This window comes from Ovis aries, chromosome 26 (assembly GCF_016772045.2).
Source record: "Ovis aries strain OAR_USU_Benz2616 breed Rambouillet chromosome 26, ARS-UI_Ramb_v3.0, whole genome shotgun sequence".
Taxonomy (NCBI): Eukaryota; Metazoa; Chordata; class Mammalia; order Artiodactyla; family Bovidae; genus Ovis; species Ovis aries.
In genome coordinates, this window is record NC_056079.1 from 32,568,818 (window position 1) to 32,591,564 (window position 22,747).

A 22,747-nucleotide genomic window follows, 5' to 3' on the forward strand; every position below is an offset into this window, starting at 1 on the left:
TTTTGAGATGTTGACATGTGCAGTCAATACGGCAAGAGCAATGCTGGGTCAGACTGCTGGTATCTCACCACAAATAAAGGCAGCGAGTGACTCCAAATTACACTGGTGGTGTATCTTTCATAGTCACACGCTGGCAGTTTAAAAAAAAAAAAAAAGGCCAGTTTTACTTAATGCCCTTGATGAAGCAGTAAAAATGATTAATTTTACTACATCTCAACCCTTTGAGTTTGAGATAGTGAAGGACAGGGAAGCCTGGTGTGCTGCAGTCCATGGAGTCACAAACAGCTGGACACGACTGAGCAACTGAACAACAACAACATCTCAACCCTTGAACATATGTCTTTCTCATATTCTGTGTGATGACACAGGAAGGGTATAAATCACTTCTGTGTGCTTCAGATATGATGGCTGTCAAGAGGGGAAAAATTTCTCTGATCGAACCATGTGGTGACCCGGCCACCTCTTCACAGAACACCATTTTTACTTGAAAGAATGACTGCAAGGAAAACTAGGTTATTGGAACTTGAGAGTTTGGCAGATATTTTCTCAAAAATGAACAAACACGTTTTTCACTTCAAGAACAACAATTGATAGTGTTTGTTGCCAATAATACAATTTGATCTTTCAAGAAAAATTAGAATATTGGAAAACTAGTATCCGTCCCTAGGAATTTTCCAACTTCTCAGTAACCAAAGAATTTTCTGATGAAGTAAGTGGTGACTTAAAGAATGTGATTTTTTAAAACTATCTATAAAGCAATGTGTCAACATTTGGAAGATAGGCACAAAATATGTTTTAAATGGCTAATATATGATGTTACTAAGTCATAAAAGGCAAAGATCCACTCAAAGTATAAGATAGAACCAATGGATTTTAATGTCATGAAGTACAAAAAGTTTATCAACAGGATTTCAGATTCCATATTGCAACTGACTCACTTCTTGCTGAGTATGGGTGTAATAGCAAAGAAATAGGCCCACAATTATCTGAAAAGGCTATTAAAACACTTCCTTTTCCGACTACACATCTGTGTGAAGCCAGATTGTCTTCCTTTTCTTCAAAGCAACAAACCATAATAGGCTGAATATAGAAGCAGATACAGGAATCTAGTGTTTTCAGTTAAGCAATTGGCAAAAATGTAAAAATACCATTCTCAATTTTTTTGCTTGGGAAAATATTTTTCATAAAACTTGAAAAATTTCTGCATATAACAGAAAGTAGATTTTTTTCTAATTGGTAAATATTTTAAATTTTCTCAGCTCTAACTTTTAAATTAACATAAACAGTAATAGATATAACCTATATAAAGCTAAAGTGTTAAGAGTCCTCACATTTCAAGAGTAAAAGGGGTTCTGGGACCAAAACATCAGAGAACCATAGCTCTCCAGTGGTGCTACTCTGAGACTGTGGTTCCCAGGATAAGTGTGCTACAAAGCAGAGACGCTAAGAGTGAGCCTCTAGAAACTATGATAATTTGACACTGCATGATATCTAGGCTCATAATCAGGGATCCTGTGTGTGCGTGTGTGCTAAGTGGCTTCAGGCATGTCTGACTCTCTGTGACCCTATGGACCGTAGCCCGCCAGGCTCCACTGTCCATGGGATTCTCTAGGCAAGAATAGTGGAGTGGGTTGCCATGCCCTCCTCCAGGAGATCTTCCCGACCCAGGAATCAAATCCACATCTCTACGTCTCCTGCACTGGCAGGCAGGGTTCTTTAGGACTAGCGCTGCCTGGGAAGTCCCCAAGGACCCTGTACTGTATGTTATTTTTTTTGAACGGGGAGGCCTTTCATTTCTCTAATAGTTAATTTTATCATATTGGATAAACCTAGAGTTTGTCATATAGAATGAAGTTCCATATCTGGAGGATGATCCTGGGCACCTCTGGCTTCTAACCAAACATATTGTTATAATCAGAAAAAGCATTTCAGTTTTAACTTTTAAACTTAAAATGAGAAAGACCTAAACAATAAAATACAACTTGAAATAGGTATGGGATCCAAACATCTTTCAATGTGCTTTTCAAAGAATTATCTTTTATGTGTGAAAACCGTTAACTATGTTTTCCAGTGCTAAGAATCTGACTAATAGCAATACTGACTAAAAACAATATGGAAACCAAAGATTACTGTACAAAATTCAAAGTAAATTTTACAAAGCAGTTTAGATAATAGGCAACACAAAATGCTTCTCAGGTATCATGTGTAGAGTGTAATCAACAAAATCAAGTTTTATATTGTTTCTGGTTTTCAGAAAAACTGTCAAAAAACCACTTCATTTAAAACTGTACTGCACAGGCATGCAATGAAATATTATCTTGCAATAAAAAGAGACAACATAGATGAACTTCTAACCATGGTGCTAAGTGAAAAAAACCAGACCTAAAAGGCATCATATTGTATGACTTGATTTATATGAAATGTCCAGAAAAGGCAAATCTACAGAGATGAAAAGTAGCTAGTGGCTGCTTAGGGCTCAGGGGTGCAAGCGGGAGATGAAGAGTGACTGCTGATAGATACGGGACTTCTTTTTTGGGCTGATGAAAAAAGTTTTCAGATTAGATTGTGGTGAAAGTGAAAGTCACTCAGTCACTTCCAATTCTTTTCGACCCCAAAGAATAGTCCATGGAATTCTCCAGGCCAGAATATTGGAGTGGGTTGCCATGACTTCCTCCAGATCATCTTCCCTTCCCAGAGATCGAATCCAGGTCTCCCGCATTGCAGGCAGATGCTTTACCATCTGAGCCACCAGGGAAGCCCAAGAATACTGGAGTAGGTAGCCTATCCCTTTCTCCAGTGGATCTTCCCGACTCAGGAGTTGAACTGGGGTCTCCTGCATTGCAGGCGGATTCTTTACCAGCTGAGCCACAAGGGAAGCCCATCAGATCGTGGTGATGGCTGCATAACTGTAAATGTGCTAAACATCACCAGATTGCACGCTCTAAAAGGGTGAATTTTATGGCATGTAAAACATATCTCAGGAAGGCTATTACTTCAAAAACTACTGCAGAAAAGAGAAAATTGAAGATATTATCAGAAGGTATATTTTTCAAGCCTAAATTCTCAGATTTTGGTTTCCTCAACAGTACAAACAGAACTCAGTTTTTCCAGCACTAAAGTACTGAGGACCAGACCAGATTAATTCATAACATGAATGCAAATACTTCCTTTGAAATAAAAGATGAGGCATAAATTGTACCTTCCTTTGTACGCCAGAAAAAAAAAAAAATTCTTTATATAATCCCAAAAGGCTGGTTTTCTAAAGGGAGAGAAACTGAGGAACCACAGCTCTCACGTAATGCAGGATTTCAGAATGCTCTGGAGGCCCAGACACGCACTGTTTTATCTAAGAAGGCTGGTCCCTCTTGGGAAATCCTTGTCCCTGTCTTCTCTCATTCAAGATTCACAGATTATTAAAAGTGCAAGGCACTTCAGAGATTAATAGTCCAACACCCTTACTACATAAATGAAAGAACTAGGACTGCCTTCCTCAGCCTCTGTAACTCATGAGCAGGGGGTTCAGTTATTTTCTCCCCTTATTATATACTAGTGGTTAAGAGTGAAGGTGATGGACGAAGATTTCTTTGAGACTCTATTTACAGATCTGAAGCAAGATGATATTAGGCTCTGCTTCACAGTATTGATGCCACAAGGGCTGCTTAAGAACACATACAAAAACAAAAACAAAACAAAAAAAAAAGAACACATACAAAGGAGTTGTTTTTGTGTTGTTTTTTTTGGCCATGCCACACAGCATGTGGGCTCTTAGTTCCCTAACCAGGGATCAAACCTGCACTCCTTGCACTGGAAGTATAGAGTCTCAACCACTGGACAGCCAGGGAAGTCCTACAAAAGAACTGTTCAACAGTGATCCTTGCACAAAAGCGGACATCCAACAACGTACTTTTTAAAAAATTTTTATAATTTTGTACTGGGGTACAGCCAATTAACACTGTTGTCATAGTTTCAGGTGCACAGCAAAGGGACTCAGCTACACATGCCTCCATTCTCCCCCAAACTCTCCTCCCATCCAGGCTGCCACATAACACTGAGCAGAGCTCCCTGTGCTAGACAGTAGGTAATGTTGCTTTTTTTAAAACTTCTGTCCCACTGAAGCTTCCAGTCTCCCCAACCATTACTCAGCGCACTATAATGACGAGATGATTGTCTTCTGCATCTGGCTGGATCCCTTGCTGGGTAGCACAAGAGTTGCAAATATGGCAGATCTCATCACAAATCTGACTTGTCGGACCTTTTTTCTCCTCATAACAGTGAACAGGCACCAATATAGAAGTTTAAAATGAGAGAAAAAGAAATAGGTGCAAAGTTGTCACAGGCAATAAGGGACTTGACAAGTGATTCCACAAAGCAAATATCCAGAAATAAATTCCAAACTCCAACCTTCCTTTGGCTATTAATAAGCAAGTCCATTCCTAGGAATCTACCCTACAGATTTTGGTCAAACATCTTCTTAACATTTATTGACATTCCTAAGGCAGGATTCTATGCCATTCAAAGTATACTTATTTATCACATTGAATATTTAGGTATGTTTCAGTAAATTTACAGATTCAAAAATGGAGTAAAAAGAAAGTTTTTAATTAAAAATAAACAAAACCTCAAAAACCCACAAAAACAAAATGGGAGTTAAGGAGGAAAAAAGCATTTTGCAAAATTTATCAGGATGAAAAGCACCTCATTGAGTAAAAAATTAGTACCCACAGGCGTCAAAGATGAAACAAAAATGTTCAAAGAAAGCTTGGCCCAAAGGCCCTTAAGCTCACATAAGGCGTTTCACCACTTACAGGTCTGCTTTCTTTTGGAATTCATATGAGAGGACAGTCAGATGAAGGTTTGTTTGTTTTTAAAATAGAAATGTGAAAGAAATTATAAAACAAACATAGGATGCTTCAAGGGAAAACAAGGACTATGTCAGCTGTAGAGCCTCTCTGCCAGCTAAGATAACCATTGTTATTACACTGTTCATCAAAAACTGACACTGATGTAGGTTCTATCCCCGGGTCGGGAAGAGCCCTGGAGGAGGAAATGGCAACCCACTCCAGTATCCTTGCCTAGAGACTTCCACAGACAGAGGAGCCTGGCAGGCTGCAGTCCATGGGGTCACACAGAGTTGGACACAACTAAGCACGAATGTGCACACACACACACACACACGTGTTTTTGTAGTGTCAGATTATATTATCATGTATGTACTTTAATATTCATAATAACACTTAAGAGTCACTTTTTTGCCCCAATACCCATTTTTACTTAACACCCATTCATGCCTCTTCTTACCTCTTGTGTTAATTTTGGTGTGCACCTCAAGCTGGGGGTCACTGGACACCATGCAAGGCCACCAAGGATAGGTTCCCACCTTAGACCAAACAAGATCGCCGACCTGGAACTTCACACCAGCGGACGCCTCTGCTGTAGGAACAGAAGGTAATGTCGGCTGAACCTGTAGGAAAAGGTCATAAAGAACTTTGTCAGTAGAAAAGAAACTTTTAAAAAGAAAAATGTACAAAATACATCAAACATGCTAACCATGGAAAATTTATCTTCACTCATACTTTTGTCTGATGCCTGCTATCCATATCTAGCAAAAGGGAAGAAGAGAGGAGGAAAATAATTAATAAGCCCCACCCCAAATATTAAAAATAGGATGGATGGTTTCTATCACCCAATTATTGATAAGTGATCTCAAAATTCACAAGTATGAAAAAATGGTCATAGATTTTAAAAGGAAAGTAATTCCCTAAAAAAAAAAAAAAAAAATCAACCTCTTAAGCCAGCTCCAAGATTTATTTCAGTATAATTCCTGAAGTAGCAATAGGTGCTGTGTGTGTTCTAATTCAATCACTCTGCACCCACCTTTGCACACCATGTCTGGTTACACAGAGTTCACTAAGCCACTCACCGGGGGCTCCTCCTTCGGCGCTGGCTCTTCTCTTGGTTTTTCCGATTCAGGGTCAACTCTCTCATTTGGTCTCTAGGTGAAAAGAATAAAATGGCAGCAAACCAAAGAACAGTGACACACATACAAAGAAAGAAAGCGCAACAGCAAAGGAAATCAGGGACATACATTAACTGAATACCGTGAGGAGTACAATGTCCACAGCATATGACACTGTGTCTTAACATCCCATGTCCACTCTACACCACAGCCAATGCTCCTACTTCTTATGCTATCTCTTTAAAAACTTAATTTCTTAATCTGTTGATTCTCATTTTTTTTAACCTATCAGAGGACAGAAAAATGGGCACTCTGAGATTGCTAGTAAGAAGTAACTTGGAATTCTTCTAGAGAACAATTTGGTAATATGTATGAAAAGCCTTAAATTTTCAGACTCTGGCCCAGCAAATCCATTCTAAAAATGCATACTGAAAAAGCACTGATACATACATATATACATACATACATACATACAAAGACAATCACATCGGTGATATTTTACAAGAGCAAATATTAGAATTAGTCTGGATGTCCAAAAGTACAGAGTTAACTAATAAACTGTAATACAACTAGTTAGTAGAATTTTAATACGAATTTTTAAGTGACACAGAAAAATAACAATATAATGTTATTTGTAAACAACAAACTGCAAAGCAATTTGTATAGTGTGATTCCAATCCTGGAAAAATAATTTTTATGTGTACAGGAAAAAAAAGAGTAGCAGGATACCACCAGAAGATGGACTATGTGATTTTTTGGATGTGTTTTTCTATATTTGTCAAATTGCCTATGGTAAACATCACATTACTTTTCTAATCATAAAACCCACAAATACGTTATTTAAAAGTTGATTTCTACACATCTTTGAGGAGGCAATTTGGGAGCAAAACTCAAAACAAACTCTTTAGTTTAGCAATTGTATTTTAGGAACCTGTCCTATAGAAATAAACAAAGTGAAAAAATCTAAGCACAGGGATGGTGACTGCAACACGATCTCAAGTCAGTAACCCACACCTATCAACATCTTCACACTTGTTATTTAAAAACAGCCTGTAAGGACTTCTCTGGTGGTCCGGTGGTAAGAATCTGCCTGCCAAGTGCAGGGGGCACAGGCTTGATCCCTGGTCCAGGAAAACTCCACGTGATGCAGAACAGCTAAGCCTGGGAGCCTAGAGGCCGTGCCCTGCAACAAGAGAAGCCCTCACATCGCAACTGGGGAAAGCCTGTGAGCAACCAAGACCCAGTGCAGCCAAAGAAATAAAATTTAAAAATTCTTTAAAAAAATAGCCTGGACATGCCTTGAAAAATATTTGATACATTGTACAATAAACTGATTAGAGTAGTTATATTTGAGGAAGGAGATTAGGAAAATGATGAGGAAAGACAGATATCTGTATATTTCATTTTCTGTAAAAAGCAATTGCTTTTGTAATTTAAAATGTTCAAAAACTTTTCTTACTTGTCAAAGAACAGAATTTAATTTAGATGACTTAAAAGAAAGAGAGGTCTAAGAGACCATTAACTTGGGTCTAATTTCACTTAAAAACTATGGCTAATTCCAAAAAAAAAAAAAAAAAAAAAAACTATGGCTAATTCTAGAAGCTACTTAAAATTCTCCATTCAATTAATTCAAGACATTTAAGACACTGCTATAAAAACAAAGTTTTATTAAGTAAAATAAACTGTGAAAACTGTTAGGAAATGATAAGCGAGACTCATATGCCAATCCCCACGTGTGGGTCGTTCCCTGGACAGTGCCCACAGAGTTCCTGGGCTGTTCTAGAAGCTGGTGTGTAGTGGTAAAACATACAGATGTGACGCCTGACCTCAAAGAGCTCACAGGTGGGTAGGACAGACGAACAGACAAATATGAAGCACCGTTAGTTACTCAATCATGTCTCACTCTTTACAACCCCATGGACTGTAGCCCACCAGGCTCCTCTGTCCATGGGATTCTCCAGGCAAGGATACTGGAGTGGGTTGCCATGCCATTCTCCAGGGGATCTTCCCGACCCAGGGATTGAACCCTCATCTTCTGAGTCTCCTGCGTTGCAGGCAGATTCTTTACCCGCTGAACCATTTGGGAATTCAACACAAACATACACTCATACAATGTATGAAGAGAAGTAACAGTGTGTGGGCATGCAGCTATCAGGAAAAGCCTCTCTGAGAAAGTATAACCTGAACCAAAAGAAGAGGAGTTGTAGTCCAGTAAAAAAGCGGGGGAAAGAACATTCCAGAGAATAGCAGCATGTGTGAAGTCTCCGAGGTTAAACAAAGGTAGGAACTTCAAAAGAGCCCTTACGGCGGCGGCCACAACTGCCCCAAAGAGGAGAGAGGTTACAAGACGAGAGGGGAGGAGGCGACCTCACCAATATCTAGTGAGCCATGTTCAAGGGTTTTATCTCAAGTGCAATGAAAGCCTCAGAGGAGGATTAGGGGGAGAAGTAACACATGCCAATTTCTGTTTTAAAATGATCGTGTTAGCTGTTGTGTGGAGAATATCTTGGAAAGGAGCAAGAGGGGAGGCGGGATGTTTAATCAGGAGGCTACTGAAAATACTGGAAGTAGCCCGCATGGAAGAAGATGGTGGCGGCTCTTCGTGGCACTACGTGAACTCTGTCTGATGGTCTGTGGCGCTGCTATGACTGGCTAATCCGATAGGACTCACTCACTGAGCAGGAGAGAGAAATCTATGTTCAAGTGAGAATTCCCCCCCTCCCACCCCCAGTCACTGGTGTGACAAGGCAGTTTAAAAATACTGTCCACATTTGCATAGGCAGCTTCATTTCAGTCCAAAGATATACAGTAAGCCTTGACCTCATCTTCTCAATTCTCAAGCTACAGCAGGAGGACAGGGCCACCTGGGCAAGCATGTGTGTAGCTGGGAAAGCAAGTCCTCCTCCTCCTCCCCTGCCTTCAGTCTTGGGGATGTCGGAGCATTTGCGAGGACCTTTAACTCTGAAGCCAGACAGATAAGAGTGACTCATCTCTGCCAAACGATGGAATCCTACTATTGTAAGAGCTGATCTGAAGCTCATAAACATTTCTCCCTTTCTGGATTAAAGACAGGATTTCCTTCAAAACCTTTATATTATTCAAATGTCTTATCTCTTCCTGATTTTCCTGGCTGGTTCCAGGTTGTTCGCCTTTCTTTCAAATGAAAGTCGCTCAGTCGTGTCCAACTCTTTGCGACCCCCATGGTCTAACACAGTCCATGGAATTCTCCAGGCCAGAATACTGGAGTGGGTAGCCTTTCCCTGCTCCAGGAGATCTTCCCAACCCAGGGTCTCCTGCATTGCAGATGGAATCTTTACCAACTGAGCTATCAGGGAAGCCTACCTTGCCTTCAGGCTGGCTCAAAACAAAGTTAAAATCACTTTCAAAGAACTAAGTTTGTTTTTTTTTTTTTAAACACAGTCATTTTAAAAGGAAAGAAATGACAAGGGAGAAAAAGAAGCCTAACAAGATTTATTCTAAGCTTTCAAACTGCAAAAATAGAAGAAAAAAGTCAAATACAGGTGCTGCAATGATAGAATGTGAATATACATTGCAAAATGTGCTAATACGTGACCAAAACAGAAATATCTAGTAGGCATTTGGAGATCTAAGACTTGAGCTCAAAAAGGTAAAGAGAGATAACAGATTACCACAAACATCAATTAAGAAGGGGACTTTTCAAGATGAAATGGTCAATGGCAGTCAAATGCTTAGGAGTCAAGAAAAATAAGGAGTCAGAAATTGCCAACAGATAAAATATTGCTGGGTATAAAATCCACTTTTCTTTGACTGTTCAAAGGATAGATAAGCTTAAAAGAGATTAAAACTAAACAGGGATTGAAGATACCTTTTTGGTACTAACAGTGCCGCTTTAGGAGGAGAAAGCATCAGAGAAAAAGATGACAGTGAGCAAACTCTTCATAGCTTTAGAGACATCTTAATTTTAAATGATTTTTATGGGTGTACAATCTCTTTACATTTTTAGCTGATTTCACGTGGAAAGACCTTTTTTTTCCAGTAAAGAATCATAGGAAATTTCTTAATCTGGTAGGAAAAAATATGCTAATGGCAGCTAAAATAAAATTCTATTGCCCTAAATATTCCTTTAAAAAAAACTGGGGGAATTCCCTGGTGGTGCAGTGATTAGGACGCAGGGCTTTCATTGCCAACACCTGGGTTCAATCCCCGGTCAGGGAACTAAGATCCTGCAAGCCACACAGTTCTAACCACACCCACACCCACACACACACACCCACACCCACACACACCCACGTAGTATTTTTATTAAAATCCAAGAAAGAGATTTATCAGGATGAATAATACACATCAAATCTGGCAGAGTTCCAAGTCCTTAAGAGTTTTCAAACATTAAGTAAAATCGTATTCTCTACAGGAACCAAAACCTTGTGTCATCATTGAAGGTGGGAAGAAAAATGTAAAGCCAGTAAACTGCTCATGCATTTTTTCTTTTACTTTCTGAATAACCTGTGAGTTTGTAATGCATATAAACAGTTTCTAAGAATTTTAAGATCGAACAATCTGAGACTGGAGAACAAGATATAACCTCTAACTTAGTGCTAATGGGGCCAAAGAAGCTGTCTGGCTTTTTATATGTGAAAATGGCAAGTTGAGAGTTACTGGGCCTGGCCTTAGTGGATAAGCCCACCGAGGGCTGGTGGAAGACCAGTGTTTAAACAGAGCCTACGCTCACATGCCTGAGGCATTACACCTGCCAAGGAGGAAGAAGTGCAGAAACATTTCCACATGTTTCTAATTTGGTGGGAGAGAAAGCAGCTAAAGCAGCTTTACAAAATATACAGTTTCAGTAGTGATAGCAGGTCTGCTGCTGCTGAGATGTCTGGACACACATTTTCATTGTTGGAAAGATATACTTAGGTTGTTCCACAGAACAGCCACTCTTTAGAAGGCCAGATAGCTCAGAATTGGGAGGAAATACTCGTAGAGCTAATACTAAGGAAAAAGGAAAGAAAACAGGAGTGAGTGGAATCTTGTTTTTAGATGAGAATTTGTTTGCTTTGTCTGTCTCAAAAAAGAACCCATGACTGAGCTTTTAAGAAAGAAATATACATCTGTACATCTAGATATAGTTATCAACGAACCCAGCTTGAGGACAGTCACTCCAGGCACCAGCTCTCACTGGGCTGCCCTTGGGCGTCTGGGGGAGGGGAGGTGTCCAGTGGTGTCTGCAGACACTTCCGTGGGCTTCTCTTTCCCTTCCGGGCCCTCTGTAATGCTGGACGCCAAGGGTGTGGGCCTCTAGTGACAGCCAGGAGTCACAAGCGTATCAAAAGTTGAAACACTTAAATCAGCCATCCTCAAGGAAGCAAAAGGAACGTTGTTCAAGTTAAGGAAACACCTATAAAACCATACACGGTTACAAAAAAAGCAGGCTGATGTGTGCACATCCCTGTCTGCACGGCTTAGCAGAGGCACAGCCCTAACAATAAGCAGGGTCCTGGGACGCCGGCTTCAATGTTCTACTGTCAGAGCGCAGCAGCACTTTTATGGCCCCTTCCCATAAGCTTAGACCTGCCCCACATGTGCGACAGAAGTCTGATTAATCAAATTCAACTAACAAGAGCTTAGCTCTTCACTACATTTCTTTGAAAGAAAATGTGGTGGGTCAGGGGAGAAAAACAAGGGGAAAAGAAAAACAACAACCCTAGATTTTCCCCCAAAGCTCAACTTTCAGGCAATGGTCTTGGTAACATTTAAGGCACTCAATGCCACTTACCACGTCTATACCTTCAATCAAACTGACATTCCTTTACCCCAAGAGACTGTAAGATCCTAAATAATGAAATATTAAATTATGCCCATACAAGATTAATTTAAAAAAAAAGAAAATGAACTAAAACTCTTAAATCACATCTAACCATTTAATTCCTGGATATAACCATTAACTGAAGGTTTAAGTGATATAAACGGCCAGACACAGCAGACAACAAACAAAGACAGAATTGGCTTTAAAGTCTCACTGAAAAGTGACTCCTAGACATATCATTGCACTGAACTGTTTCCTAGATTCCAATAAAGCAAAGAGTGGATATGAAAAATGAAAAGGCTATCTTCTCTTGCCTCTAACTGCTTCCAGCCCTATTTCTATTGAGATATATTTTAAACTATACGTTTTAATATTTTTATCAATGAGGCAAGAAGTCTAGCCTAGTAAGTAAAATCTGATATTCTCCTATTTGCCGGATTCTTTAGAGCAAAACAAATTTGGGCCAGCAAGATGGTTCTTAGAACCTCAGCTAGAACCAAATTCAGGTTTTATGCATTTTCGTGATTCCCAAGGGTCACTGGGGTTTCACATGTCTTTTCACTGCAGGTCCATGAAAGAAATACTACAGTGGATGTATCTGGAGGGGAAAAAGGTAACTTCTCTCCTTTCACTGATTCATTCACTTAATCAACAGTGTAAGATACTGCATGAGCTAAGATCTACGCAAGGCGGGGGAGTGCATTTAATAAATGACTTAAGAAATTTAAAGGCATTTCAGAAACCACTTAGCTTCAGAGTCATTTTACAGCTACAGAACTAAGATGGCAGAACTGCTAGTGTCCACAACTTCTCTTTATCTCCTCACTCAGTTTATTTTCTTCATAGCACTTATCACTATCTGAACCTAGACACGTTTACATGCACATGCACGCACGTGCGTGTATTTCTGTGTGCGTGTGTGTATTTTCTGGCTCCTCTTACTAGAATGTTAGCACCCTGAAAGTAGGCATCTTTACTTTTCACTTGCTGGCCAACTTTCAATTCTTAGAAAAGTGTCTAGCACACATTAGGTACTCAGTGGATATTTGTTAAGTGATTAAGATAAACAATAGAAAATGAGAAAAACATATTGACTTATCACACTGAGACTTGTGAGAGCCTAGAACAGGTGTGACCTTTACTCCAGTGAAAGACCATGTTGATCTGCATAAAGAAGTGGAACTCAGCTACTAAGGAAAAGATGAGTTGGTAAGATGTAAACATTTCTTTGAATAGAAGATAACAAATTAACTTGCATACCAGATAGAAAAGCATTCATTTCTTCCCAAATAGGTCTGGGGACATCTTCAAGTCATACTGTATATTAGAATATTAATGAAAAACTCTTCACTCAAGCTAGAATTGATTTGTTACATACCTCTTGTTATTAAGAAAATTAATACTGAAACCTCAGAGACGTTAAAAAAAAAACTAGTAGCACGCATCTTAAGTTACCAGCAAAGGATGACTTTTATAAAATGCTACCTGAAGTTTTAATGAGTATGTATGAATACTAACTCTGATTTTAATAAAGAGTTCCTTTGTTTACCTCAGGTTATTTTGCAGCAAACACACTAGGATGAATGTAAATCTAAGCTCTCCTGGCAAACGTTGGTCCAGGCGGTTCCTCTGTGGCACAGTGGATAAGAATCTGCTTGCCAGTGCAGGAGACACGGGGTTCCATCCCTGGCTGGGGAAGATCCCATATGCTGTGGAACAGCTGAGCCCACACACCACAGCTACTGAGCCCGTACTCTAGAGCCAGGAGCTGCAACTATGGAGCTGAAGCCCCAGTGCCTTAGACCCTGTGCTCTGCAACAAGAGAAGCCACTGCAATGAGGAGCCTGACCACTGCAACAAAGAGTAGACCCTGCTTGCCACAACTAGAGAAAGTCCACAGGCAGCCAGGAAGACCCGGTGCAACCAGACCAAAAAAAAAGCTGAAGTTCTGAAACAATGGAAAACCAATTTCATTAACCATATTCTCACTGACTTTCCTCTTCATCTTCAGAAGCCAGTTTATTACAAGCAAGATTAAGTGAGACTGCTAAACAAAGACACATCAGAGGCAAGACTTTTAGTGTCACATATTTTTAAAATATTTCTTTACTCAGATGATGTCCATTCATTTACTCAACAAATATCTACTTACCACCTGTCATCATAACCCAAGCTCCTTGCCAGAGATCAGAAGAAAGAAGTTATCAGAAATATTTACATTTTAAGAGATAAAAACTGGAAAAAGATCTCTTGGACTTCCAGTTAATGTGAAAATATTACAAAATTTTTCAAAAAGATGTTTCAACTTACATTTTGTTCTTCTGGTTCTAATTTGGGGATTTTGTGCGACTTGCGCTCTTCAGATCTAGCTGAGTCATGCTTGTTGCTCTTTTTCCTCTTTTCTTTTCTGCTTTCATGCTTTGACTTTGTGTGCTCACTTGCCTGGACTTCATTTAAAAGGTCTCCACAAAGGGAAGACTCAAACAATTCCCTGCCATTCTGGATAGTTTTGGTTATTTTTAGTTTAATTTCAGGTGAGCCAGTCTTCTTTGGAATCACAGTCTGTGGTACCGAAGGAGGAGGTGGTGGTGGCTGTGGAGGAGAAGGCTTTTCCAGAATTTCATGGGGTCGTGTGTTTGGAATTTCTGAATGGTAATAGTCAGTGGGGCTAAAGTTTCTAACTGCACCAAAGCCGTTGGCGGACCCATTGGGATACTGGTTATACGGCTGGTATTTGGTTTGAGTTTCGTACATGCTGATGGACGGTGGGTAGCCATTCGTGAGTGGAGGAAGATCTTCTGTTGTGGGTGGGTACTGAAAGCCTTGCTGCAAGGTAGCTTCATATGGTGTCTGGCCACCATCTTCAACAATGTCACTGTTGTTATCAAAGGCATCCTCCTGGCGGATGTTGGCGGAGTCAATGAGTTGAGGTGGTTGCTGAATTGTGTTTCCCATGATCCCTTGCATGAAAGAGAAAGAGAAATCCATTGTTCTGCTCCAGCATCCTTAACTTTCCCTTTCTCTCATCGGGCCTAAAGTTTTAAAAGAGAGATCAAAAAGTGTTAGTTAATAACCTCAAAGGCTAGATGGCTAATCAATAGCAAAGGATTAAAAGAAAATATCCTGAAGCCCATTTTCATATCCAGATCTGCACACTGTTGTTTTTTTCCCCGCCCCGCCCCGCCCCCTGCACACTGTTTTTAAAACAAGCAGCCAATGTGATTCTGACACAGAACACTTTTTATTGTAAATGCTTATCTGTTTGAAACTCAATGACTGTCATAACAACTTGAGTAACAAAAATTCTGTCCTCTTTGCAAACATGCAAAATTGTTCTGACATTCCTTTGTTTCCCAAGTTAGAGATTATAAGTCTCAGTTAAAACTGGTAATTGCAAAATCAGCAGTGTCTTGATGCATACAAATTAAGTTCCATGGGAGTTTTCCTTGGATCATTCATGTTTTGTCCAGTGGTTCTGTTATTACAAAAATAATAAAATCTTACTGCAAATATTTTAAATACAAAATTTAAAAGGCCGATTAAGTCACGTGTAACCACGTAAATACTTCAGTGGGTATTCTTCTAGATCTTTCTCTATATATTTACACACAAAATATTTAAAATAGTTTAATCTGCGACTTGCTTATTCAACTTAAAATAAATCCTAGCTATCTTTCTACATCAGCCATATATAGATCATTCTCATACATCCTTCACTCTCTAAGTGGCTGTGGTCACACAGCAAACAACTGTGGAATCTACCATATATAACCATGACAATCATTCAGTTGCTCACAACTCTTGGATATTATAAATGGGCTTACAGAAAACTTCCTTGAAACTGTATCTTTATGCATATATGTATTTCTCTAGGACAGATTTGAAAGTCTGATGATACTGTAAAACTGTTCTATAGAATAGCTTATTATAGGCTGTACCGTATCAATTTATACTCATACCAATAGTGTGAGGGGACAGCTAGTTCCCATGCTCTCGCCAGCATCTAGTTGCTTTTAATCAGTGATATAGATAGTAGAATCATCTTTACTTTTACAAAAGGCACATGTCAAGACGTATGTACTGATGACCCAGATTCAGTAAATCTGGGGTGAGGCCTAGGGCATGAGTATTTTTTTTCCAGTTCTCTATATATTTGTTATTTATTTTTAGTTGAAGGATAACTGCTTTACAATATTGTGTTAGTTTCTGTCATACACCAACTTGATTCAGCCACAGGTGTGCATATGTCCCCTCCCCACTGAACCACCCTCCCACTTCCCACCCCATCCCACCCCTCTAGGTTGTCACATGAGCTCCCTGAGTCATACAGCAAATTCCTACTGGCTATCTATTTTATATATGGTAGTGGATACACTTCCATGCTACTATCTCCATTCGTCTCACCCTCTCCTTGACCCCCTACCCTCCATGCCCACAAGTCTGTTCTCTATGTATGCATCTCCATTGCTGCCCTGCAGATAGGTTCATCAGTACCATCTTTCTAGATTCCATATATAAAGCATGAGTATTTTAAGGCCACATTCCAGCTGATACTGATGCACACTGCTGGCCAGGTCACTGCTTTACTTAGAGTTACTGTGCCTTTTCTAGAAGGTGTCTGGAATTGCCCACACCGTGTGACAATGTTACAGTATGGATGAGCATCTGTTAGGAAATGCTTTGAGACCACTCTGCTCTGTCATAGGTTTGACAGGTCCACATCTTGAGACAGGAGATTAATGGACTGCCCAGATATAATTTTGAAAATCCTATAAACACCTCTTCTAAAAAGCTCTGAGGCTGAGAGGATTTCACTACTGTGTCAAGTCTGATGAGCTAACTGTAGATGGCAGAATGCAGGGAAGTGGATTCGGAGACTAGAGCCCAGTTCAATTCTGTGATTTACTGGTAATGTCCACCATCATGGTTCTAGTAGAAAAATGATATAGCAAGTAAGCCAAAACAGTGAAAGGAAGAAGGAAATAAAAGCTGACAACATTTTCCAAGGTGTATCCAATTAAACAGCTGTTTATTCTGATGTTTGCAAGTGGAATGAATGTTACCAGTTCTTAACTTGCAAACGAATGAATGTGAGAGCTTACAGAAAATCAAATTGCCTTTACTGCTCTATACTGGAGTGAGGTGGGGGGGAGGGAGGCAGCAGCCACAGGATGTGAGAGAGCACTCCCACTTCCTTAGCATCTACTCTGGACCAAGCACTTTTTACACATCTCACTTAATCCTCAAAACAACTCTTCAAGGTGGAGTGACTCCTGGCTCACAGATAAAGAAAGTGAGCTGCAGAGGCGTTCTTAGGGGCCTTGCTTAAACCCCAACGCCAAGAAGGCTGAATCAGGATTCGCACGTAGGCATCTCTGACTCTGAAGCCCAAGATTTTTGCCATTACGCCACTGCCACTTTCCTCAGGTGTTAAGTTCTGAGGATTTGTTTCTTCTGCTCAGGTATTGGGTTGGCCCAAAAGTTTGTCTGGTGTTTTCCATTACATCGTATGGAAAAACCCACATGAACATTTTGGTCAACTCTATTCTTTATTGCTTGGTCACTGCTAAAACAACAACTAACCATTTCATAATAACCACCACTAACACTTAAAAGAGAGTTTAGTATGTGCCAGGAGCCACTCTAAGAGCTCTATAAACAGGACACCATTTAATGCTCCCAACAGGCAGTCTGGTCTCAGAGTCTGTGTTCCTAACCAGCATATCATACTGATAATGCTCATAAAGATTAGAAATCATTTATATATATAGCTTAAGAACTGAACCTTACGCTAATCTGACCCTTGACAAAAATATGTAGCTCACAGACACAAGAAAGTATGTTCTAAATTCCGTAAACACACATGGGGCAAGTATACAGGTAGAATTCAACAGTTCTCCAAACTTCCAACTTGAAAGCAAGTTAAATACCAGCATTTGACATGATGCAATCTGTGCTTTTGGTTCTTGTAACTGTCATACTCAAGATCAGCTTCCAGATAATGTCCCATAGTCTTTAGAGGTTTTCAGGCACATGCACTCAGGGACTGCAAGGAGATCAAACCAGTCAATCCTAAAGGAAATCAATCCTGAATATTCACTGGAAGGACTGATACTGATGCTGAAGTTCCAATACTGTGGCCACCTGATATGAAAAGCCAACTCATTAGAAAAGACCCTGATGCTAGGAAGGATTGAAGGCAGGAGGAAAAGGGAACAGAGGACGAGATGGTTGGATGGCATCACCAACTCAATGGATGTGAGTTTGAGCAAGCTCTGGGAGATGGCAGAGGATAGAGAAGCCTGGTGTGCTGCAGTCCATGGGGTCAGAGAGAGTCTGACATGACTGAGCGACTGAACAACAACAACAATTCAGATTTCTGATACTTCTGACTTAGTTCCAAACACAAACTTCTAAGAAGTCTGGCATTTCCCCCTTCTCTTCTCTAGCCCTATAACCAAATATTTTATTTTAGTTTGAACTAAGAAAAGAAATAACATTACTATATTACAATTACAGCGTAAAAGTTAGAGGGCTTCCCAGGTGGCACTAGTGGTAAGAACCCACCTGCCAATGCAGGAGACATAAGAGACATGGGTTCAGTCCTTGGGTTAAGAAGATCCCCTGAAGAAGGAAATGGCAACCCACCCAAGTATTCTTGCCTGGAGAATCCCATGGATAGAGGAGCCTAGTGGTCCACAGTCCAAAGGATCACAAAGAGCTGGATACGCCTAGTGGTCTACAGTCCAAAGAATCACAAAGAGCTGGATACCACTAAAGTGACTTAGCACACACGCACGCATAAAAGTTTGCAATTACACAGTGTTTTCACATACTTTCTTATTTGATCGACAAAACAATCCTGTACAGCTGACAGGGCAGGTGTTAGCTTCATTTTTCAGATAACTACATTCAATATTTGCCAAATTTCCCAAGACTACAAAGCTAATTAGCAAGTAAGCCTGAAAAAGAATCAATCTCTTAGCTTTCTAATCCTGTGTTGTTTTCCACGAGATCACATGCCAGAGACTATCCAACCACCCAGAGACAACACAAAATTGTCTTGAGAGTCCTATGTTAAAGCTGAGCAGACTGTCCTTTCCTAACTCAGCTTTGCTTCCAGACTACCCTGCACTGCTCGCTGCTTCCACTGTTTTTCCAGCTCCCAGGCCAGGAGCCTCAGGTTCATATGAGGGTGACTGATTCTTCCTTCTCAGTGAAGCCATAAAACTAAACACTGGACAAGTCTAGTACCTATTCCTTTGAACTCTGATTTGTTCTTTTCCTTTAAACTGTATTTAGTTTTGGCTGTGCTGGGTCTTCACTGCTGCTCAGGCATTTTTTCCTAGCTGCAGAGAGTGCAGGCTCCTCTCTGGCAGCCATGTGTGTGCTTCTCATTGCAGTGGCTCCTCCTGTTGTAGAGCACGGGCGCTAGGGTGCGTGGACTTCAGCAATCACCGCTCCTGGGCTCTAGAGCACAGACTCAGCAGTTGCGGTGCATGGGCTTAGCTGCCCTGGGGCGTGTGCAATCATCCCAGCCCAGGGATCAAATCCGTAGCTCCTGTATTGGCAGGCAGATTCTCTACCGCTGAGCCACCAGGGAAGTCCTTGATTTGTTTTCTGATTTCTCTATCCATGTCAGGCCAGGCCCTCGTCAGCACCTGATCCTGGAACTACAACTGATTTTCTAGGTATTTCTCACCTCTAGTCTCTTCCTGCACAGCTGCCAGGGGAATGCTTCTAAAGCCAACTTGCACCGGGTCTGTTCCCATGTTGACGTTCTAAACCTCACACATCAAGTCTCTTCTGTGCCTTTAGAGATTTTCCACAATCTGATTTTTTTTTACCAACCCAAATTCCAAGGGCATGAATGACCTTTTCTGAGCATCCACTGAGCCAGATATCTATAAACTGTGGCCTAATATCCTACAAAGCAAAGTATTATCCCCATCTTACACATGAGAAGGGATGGGGCTCAGAAAGATCATGTGATTTGCCCTTAGTCACATGGCCAACAGAAGTTGAATAAAGTGGTGAATTTGTATCCTTTAACTCCAGTACAGTACCAAGTAATGTCAGGTGGTGCAGTGGTAAAGAACCTGCCTGCCAGTGCAGGAGATACAGGAGACACAGGTTCCATCGGGAAGGTCGGGAAGATCCCCTGGAGGAGGAAAGGGCAACCTCTCCAGTATCCTTGCTGGGAACTCCCCTGAACAGAGGAGCCTGGGGGCTACAGCCCACGGGTCGCAAAGAGTCAGACAGGACCAAGCGACCAAGCACAGGATGCTCTACATAGCAGCTGCCTCATAATCTTTGAACTACCCAAACTTCCCACTTTAACCCAATATGCTCCAGACACACAACCCAAGTGCCTGTCGGGCAGCTTCACTCACATCTCACAAGCGCCTTAAAATGTCTAATAGTGAACTCTCAGTTTCTATTTTACTTAAATGTGTCCTTCCCCTGAGAAGAAAATGAAACCTCCACCTACCAGCTGCCAAAGCCAGAAGCCTGGGAATCATGACACACCCCTTTCACTCACTCCTACTCTTGTCCAGCCGATCCATAAACTCCCCGAGCCTTACTCCCCAGGCAGCTGACTCACGCTGGTCTATCTCACTCCACCTCTGGTTCCTCACCGAGGCTCTTACACAACGATCTCCCTGATCTCCATACAACCCATGTCCCCAGAGAATGGCTCGTCACCTTTAAAAAAAATGAATCCAATCGTGCGACCACCCCTTAAAATACAGCAGGAAAGACAAACAATAGGGAGGACTCTCACAAATGTCATTTTGAACAAAAGTGGTCAGACACGGCGATTTCACTTACACAGTACACAGTGTGATTTCATTTACACAGGGGTCACAAACAGGATGAAGTTAGGCCTAAATCTACCGGGACAGCTGTCAGAACAGTAGCTGCTTTCTTGAAAATGGTGCTGTAGACACTGGAAAGGGGCCACAGGGAGGTTTCTGAGCCGCTGGTTATGTTCGATTTATTCATCTAGATAGTAATGACATGATTTACTGAAATAAGCAAAAATAAGCAACAAAACCTTCAATGCCCTCCCAGTGGCACTCAAGTAAAATCCGGGCACAGCATCATGACTGCGTGCTCAGGCCTCAGTTTGTAAACTACCAAAGTCATCTACCAACACTTGCCACAGAAGCATCATACTCCGGCCACAGGGGCTTATCAACTTCTCAAATGTGCCCACGTCCATTTCTGTCATTGGAATTTTCACCTCTGTTGCTCCAACTACCTGAATACTCATTAACTCTCAGAGAAGACTTCTGCGGTCCTTAGCACCCTCTCCTCACTTAGTCTGTTTTGTGTCCTTCATAACAGCACTTACAATAACATGCCTTGTACAAATATGCGTTTCCCTTTTTATGGTCTCTCTCCCTCACTCCACTGCATGCTCTATAAGCACAGGGACTATGGATATCTTATTCAAGGCTAGATATTCAATACTGTTCAATTAATAAATGAATGAAAGCATCTCTGACCTCAAAGGGCTTAAAACTAATATACCTTCACTGACCTGCAGGATTTCTGGGGATATTTTGCCCATGCTGTAACTCTACTCACCCACTAATCCCTGGTTTGGTAAAAAATGAGTTATGCTTATTGTAAAAAAAAAAACCCAAACAAAACACTGACACCCATAGTTACACGGTCAACTGATCTTCCACAAAGGTGTCAAGTAATTCAAGGAAAAGGACTTCCCTGGTGACTCAGTGGTAAAGTATCCGTCTGCCAATGCAGAAGACATGGGTTCGATCCCTGGGTCAGGAAGATCCCTTGGAGAAGGAAATGGCAACCCACTCCAGTGTTCTTGCCTGGAGAATTCCACGGACAGAGGGGCCTGGAGGGTTACAGTCTATGGGGTCGCAAGGGAGTTGGATAGAACATAGTGACTGAACAGCAACAACAAATTCAAGGAAAAAGGATGGTATTTTCAACAGACAAGGCTGGGAAAAAATATGACTGGATAGCTGTATGGAAAAAGCAAACCTCACCCTTACTTTACCTTACAAAAAAATAATTAAAGTTAGTTCATAAACCTGGTACTGAAGTCAAACCATAAAACTTCTAGACTAAAAACATGGGAGAAAATATTCGATTGTGTTAGGCGAAGATTTCTTCCACAGGATGCAAATATCATGACCTACAAAAGAAAAAGATGGATAAAATGGACTTCAAAATTAAAAACTCTTGCTCTTCAAAAGACACAGTTAAAAGGAGAAAAAAGTGAATTACAGGCAGAGAGAAAGGTATCTGCAAAGTGCATATCTCATAAAAATATCCTTATACTTTTACATTTTAGGAAATGGGGAGAGACCCACCAAGGGTTTTTGAGCAAAAATGGGACAAGTGAAATGATGGTTTCAATATCCATCACTCCACAGGTGGCTTACTAGTTGCAAACAGAACTGTGCACAGGACAGAGTACTTCACACAAGGGAGTAGGTACGGTTTTACCAGAGGCAGGCCAGCTGGCCTCCTGGGCCTCGTGGTGTGATTCATGCACACATCATCATTCCCCAAGCCCTCTTCCCAGTGCTTACACCAAACCTCAAAATGAGGAAGCAATCAGACGAATCCAAAGTGTGGGACCTTCTCTCAGAAAACTGGCCCCGGCTCTTCAAAAAGTGAAAGTTACAAATAAAAGGTGGAAAGACCGCTCTTTATTTGAAAAGACCAGTGCAATTCGTGAACTTTGATTAAATCCTGGATGTAAACACAAGCATACACAGAGAGGTAAAAAACAGTGTTTAGGAGAAAATGAGAATTTAAAATGCAAACTAGGGGCTTCCCTAATGACCAAGACTCCCGTCTCCCCATGCAGGGGGCCCAGGTTCCAGCCCTAGGCAGAGAGCTAGATCCCACACACTGCAACTGCAAGTCCTGCCTGCAGCAACTAGGACCCAGCACGGCCAAAGAAATAAATATAATAATATTTCAAAAATAAATAAGCTATTAAACAATGGTGCTGTTAA

The 22,747-nt window shown here is 40.9% G+C and overlaps 1 protein-coding gene across 11 annotated transcripts in view; it reads right to left on the minus strand.

The window, feature by feature from the left end:
- Positions 1 to 22,747, minus strand: part of NSD3 (nuclear receptor binding SET domain protein 3) — a 103,808-nt gene that overhangs the window by 54,823 nt on the left and 26,238 nt on the right. For 8 of the 11 annotated variants that reach the window (XR_003587200.3, XM_060407145.1, XM_042241419.2 and 5 more), the window contains 3 exons: positions 14,052 to 14,773; positions 5,921 to 5,992; positions 5,299 to 5,461 (listed from right to left, as the gene is read on the minus strand). Coding sequence is in view for 10 of the 11 variants with exons in the window: in XM_060407145.1 (XP_060263128.1) it covers positions 5,299 to 5,461; positions 5,921 to 5,992; positions 14,052 to 14,729 (913 nt within the window). In the remaining variant the exon portion in view is untranslated. Of the gene's footprint in view, positions 1 to 5,298; positions 5,462 to 5,547; positions 5,600 to 5,920; positions 5,993 to 14,051; positions 14,774 to 20,573; positions 20,748 to 22,747 lie in introns of those variants that run through there. The other 3 variants (XM_042241417.2, XM_060407146.1, XM_042241420.1) reach the window with 2 other exon arrangements.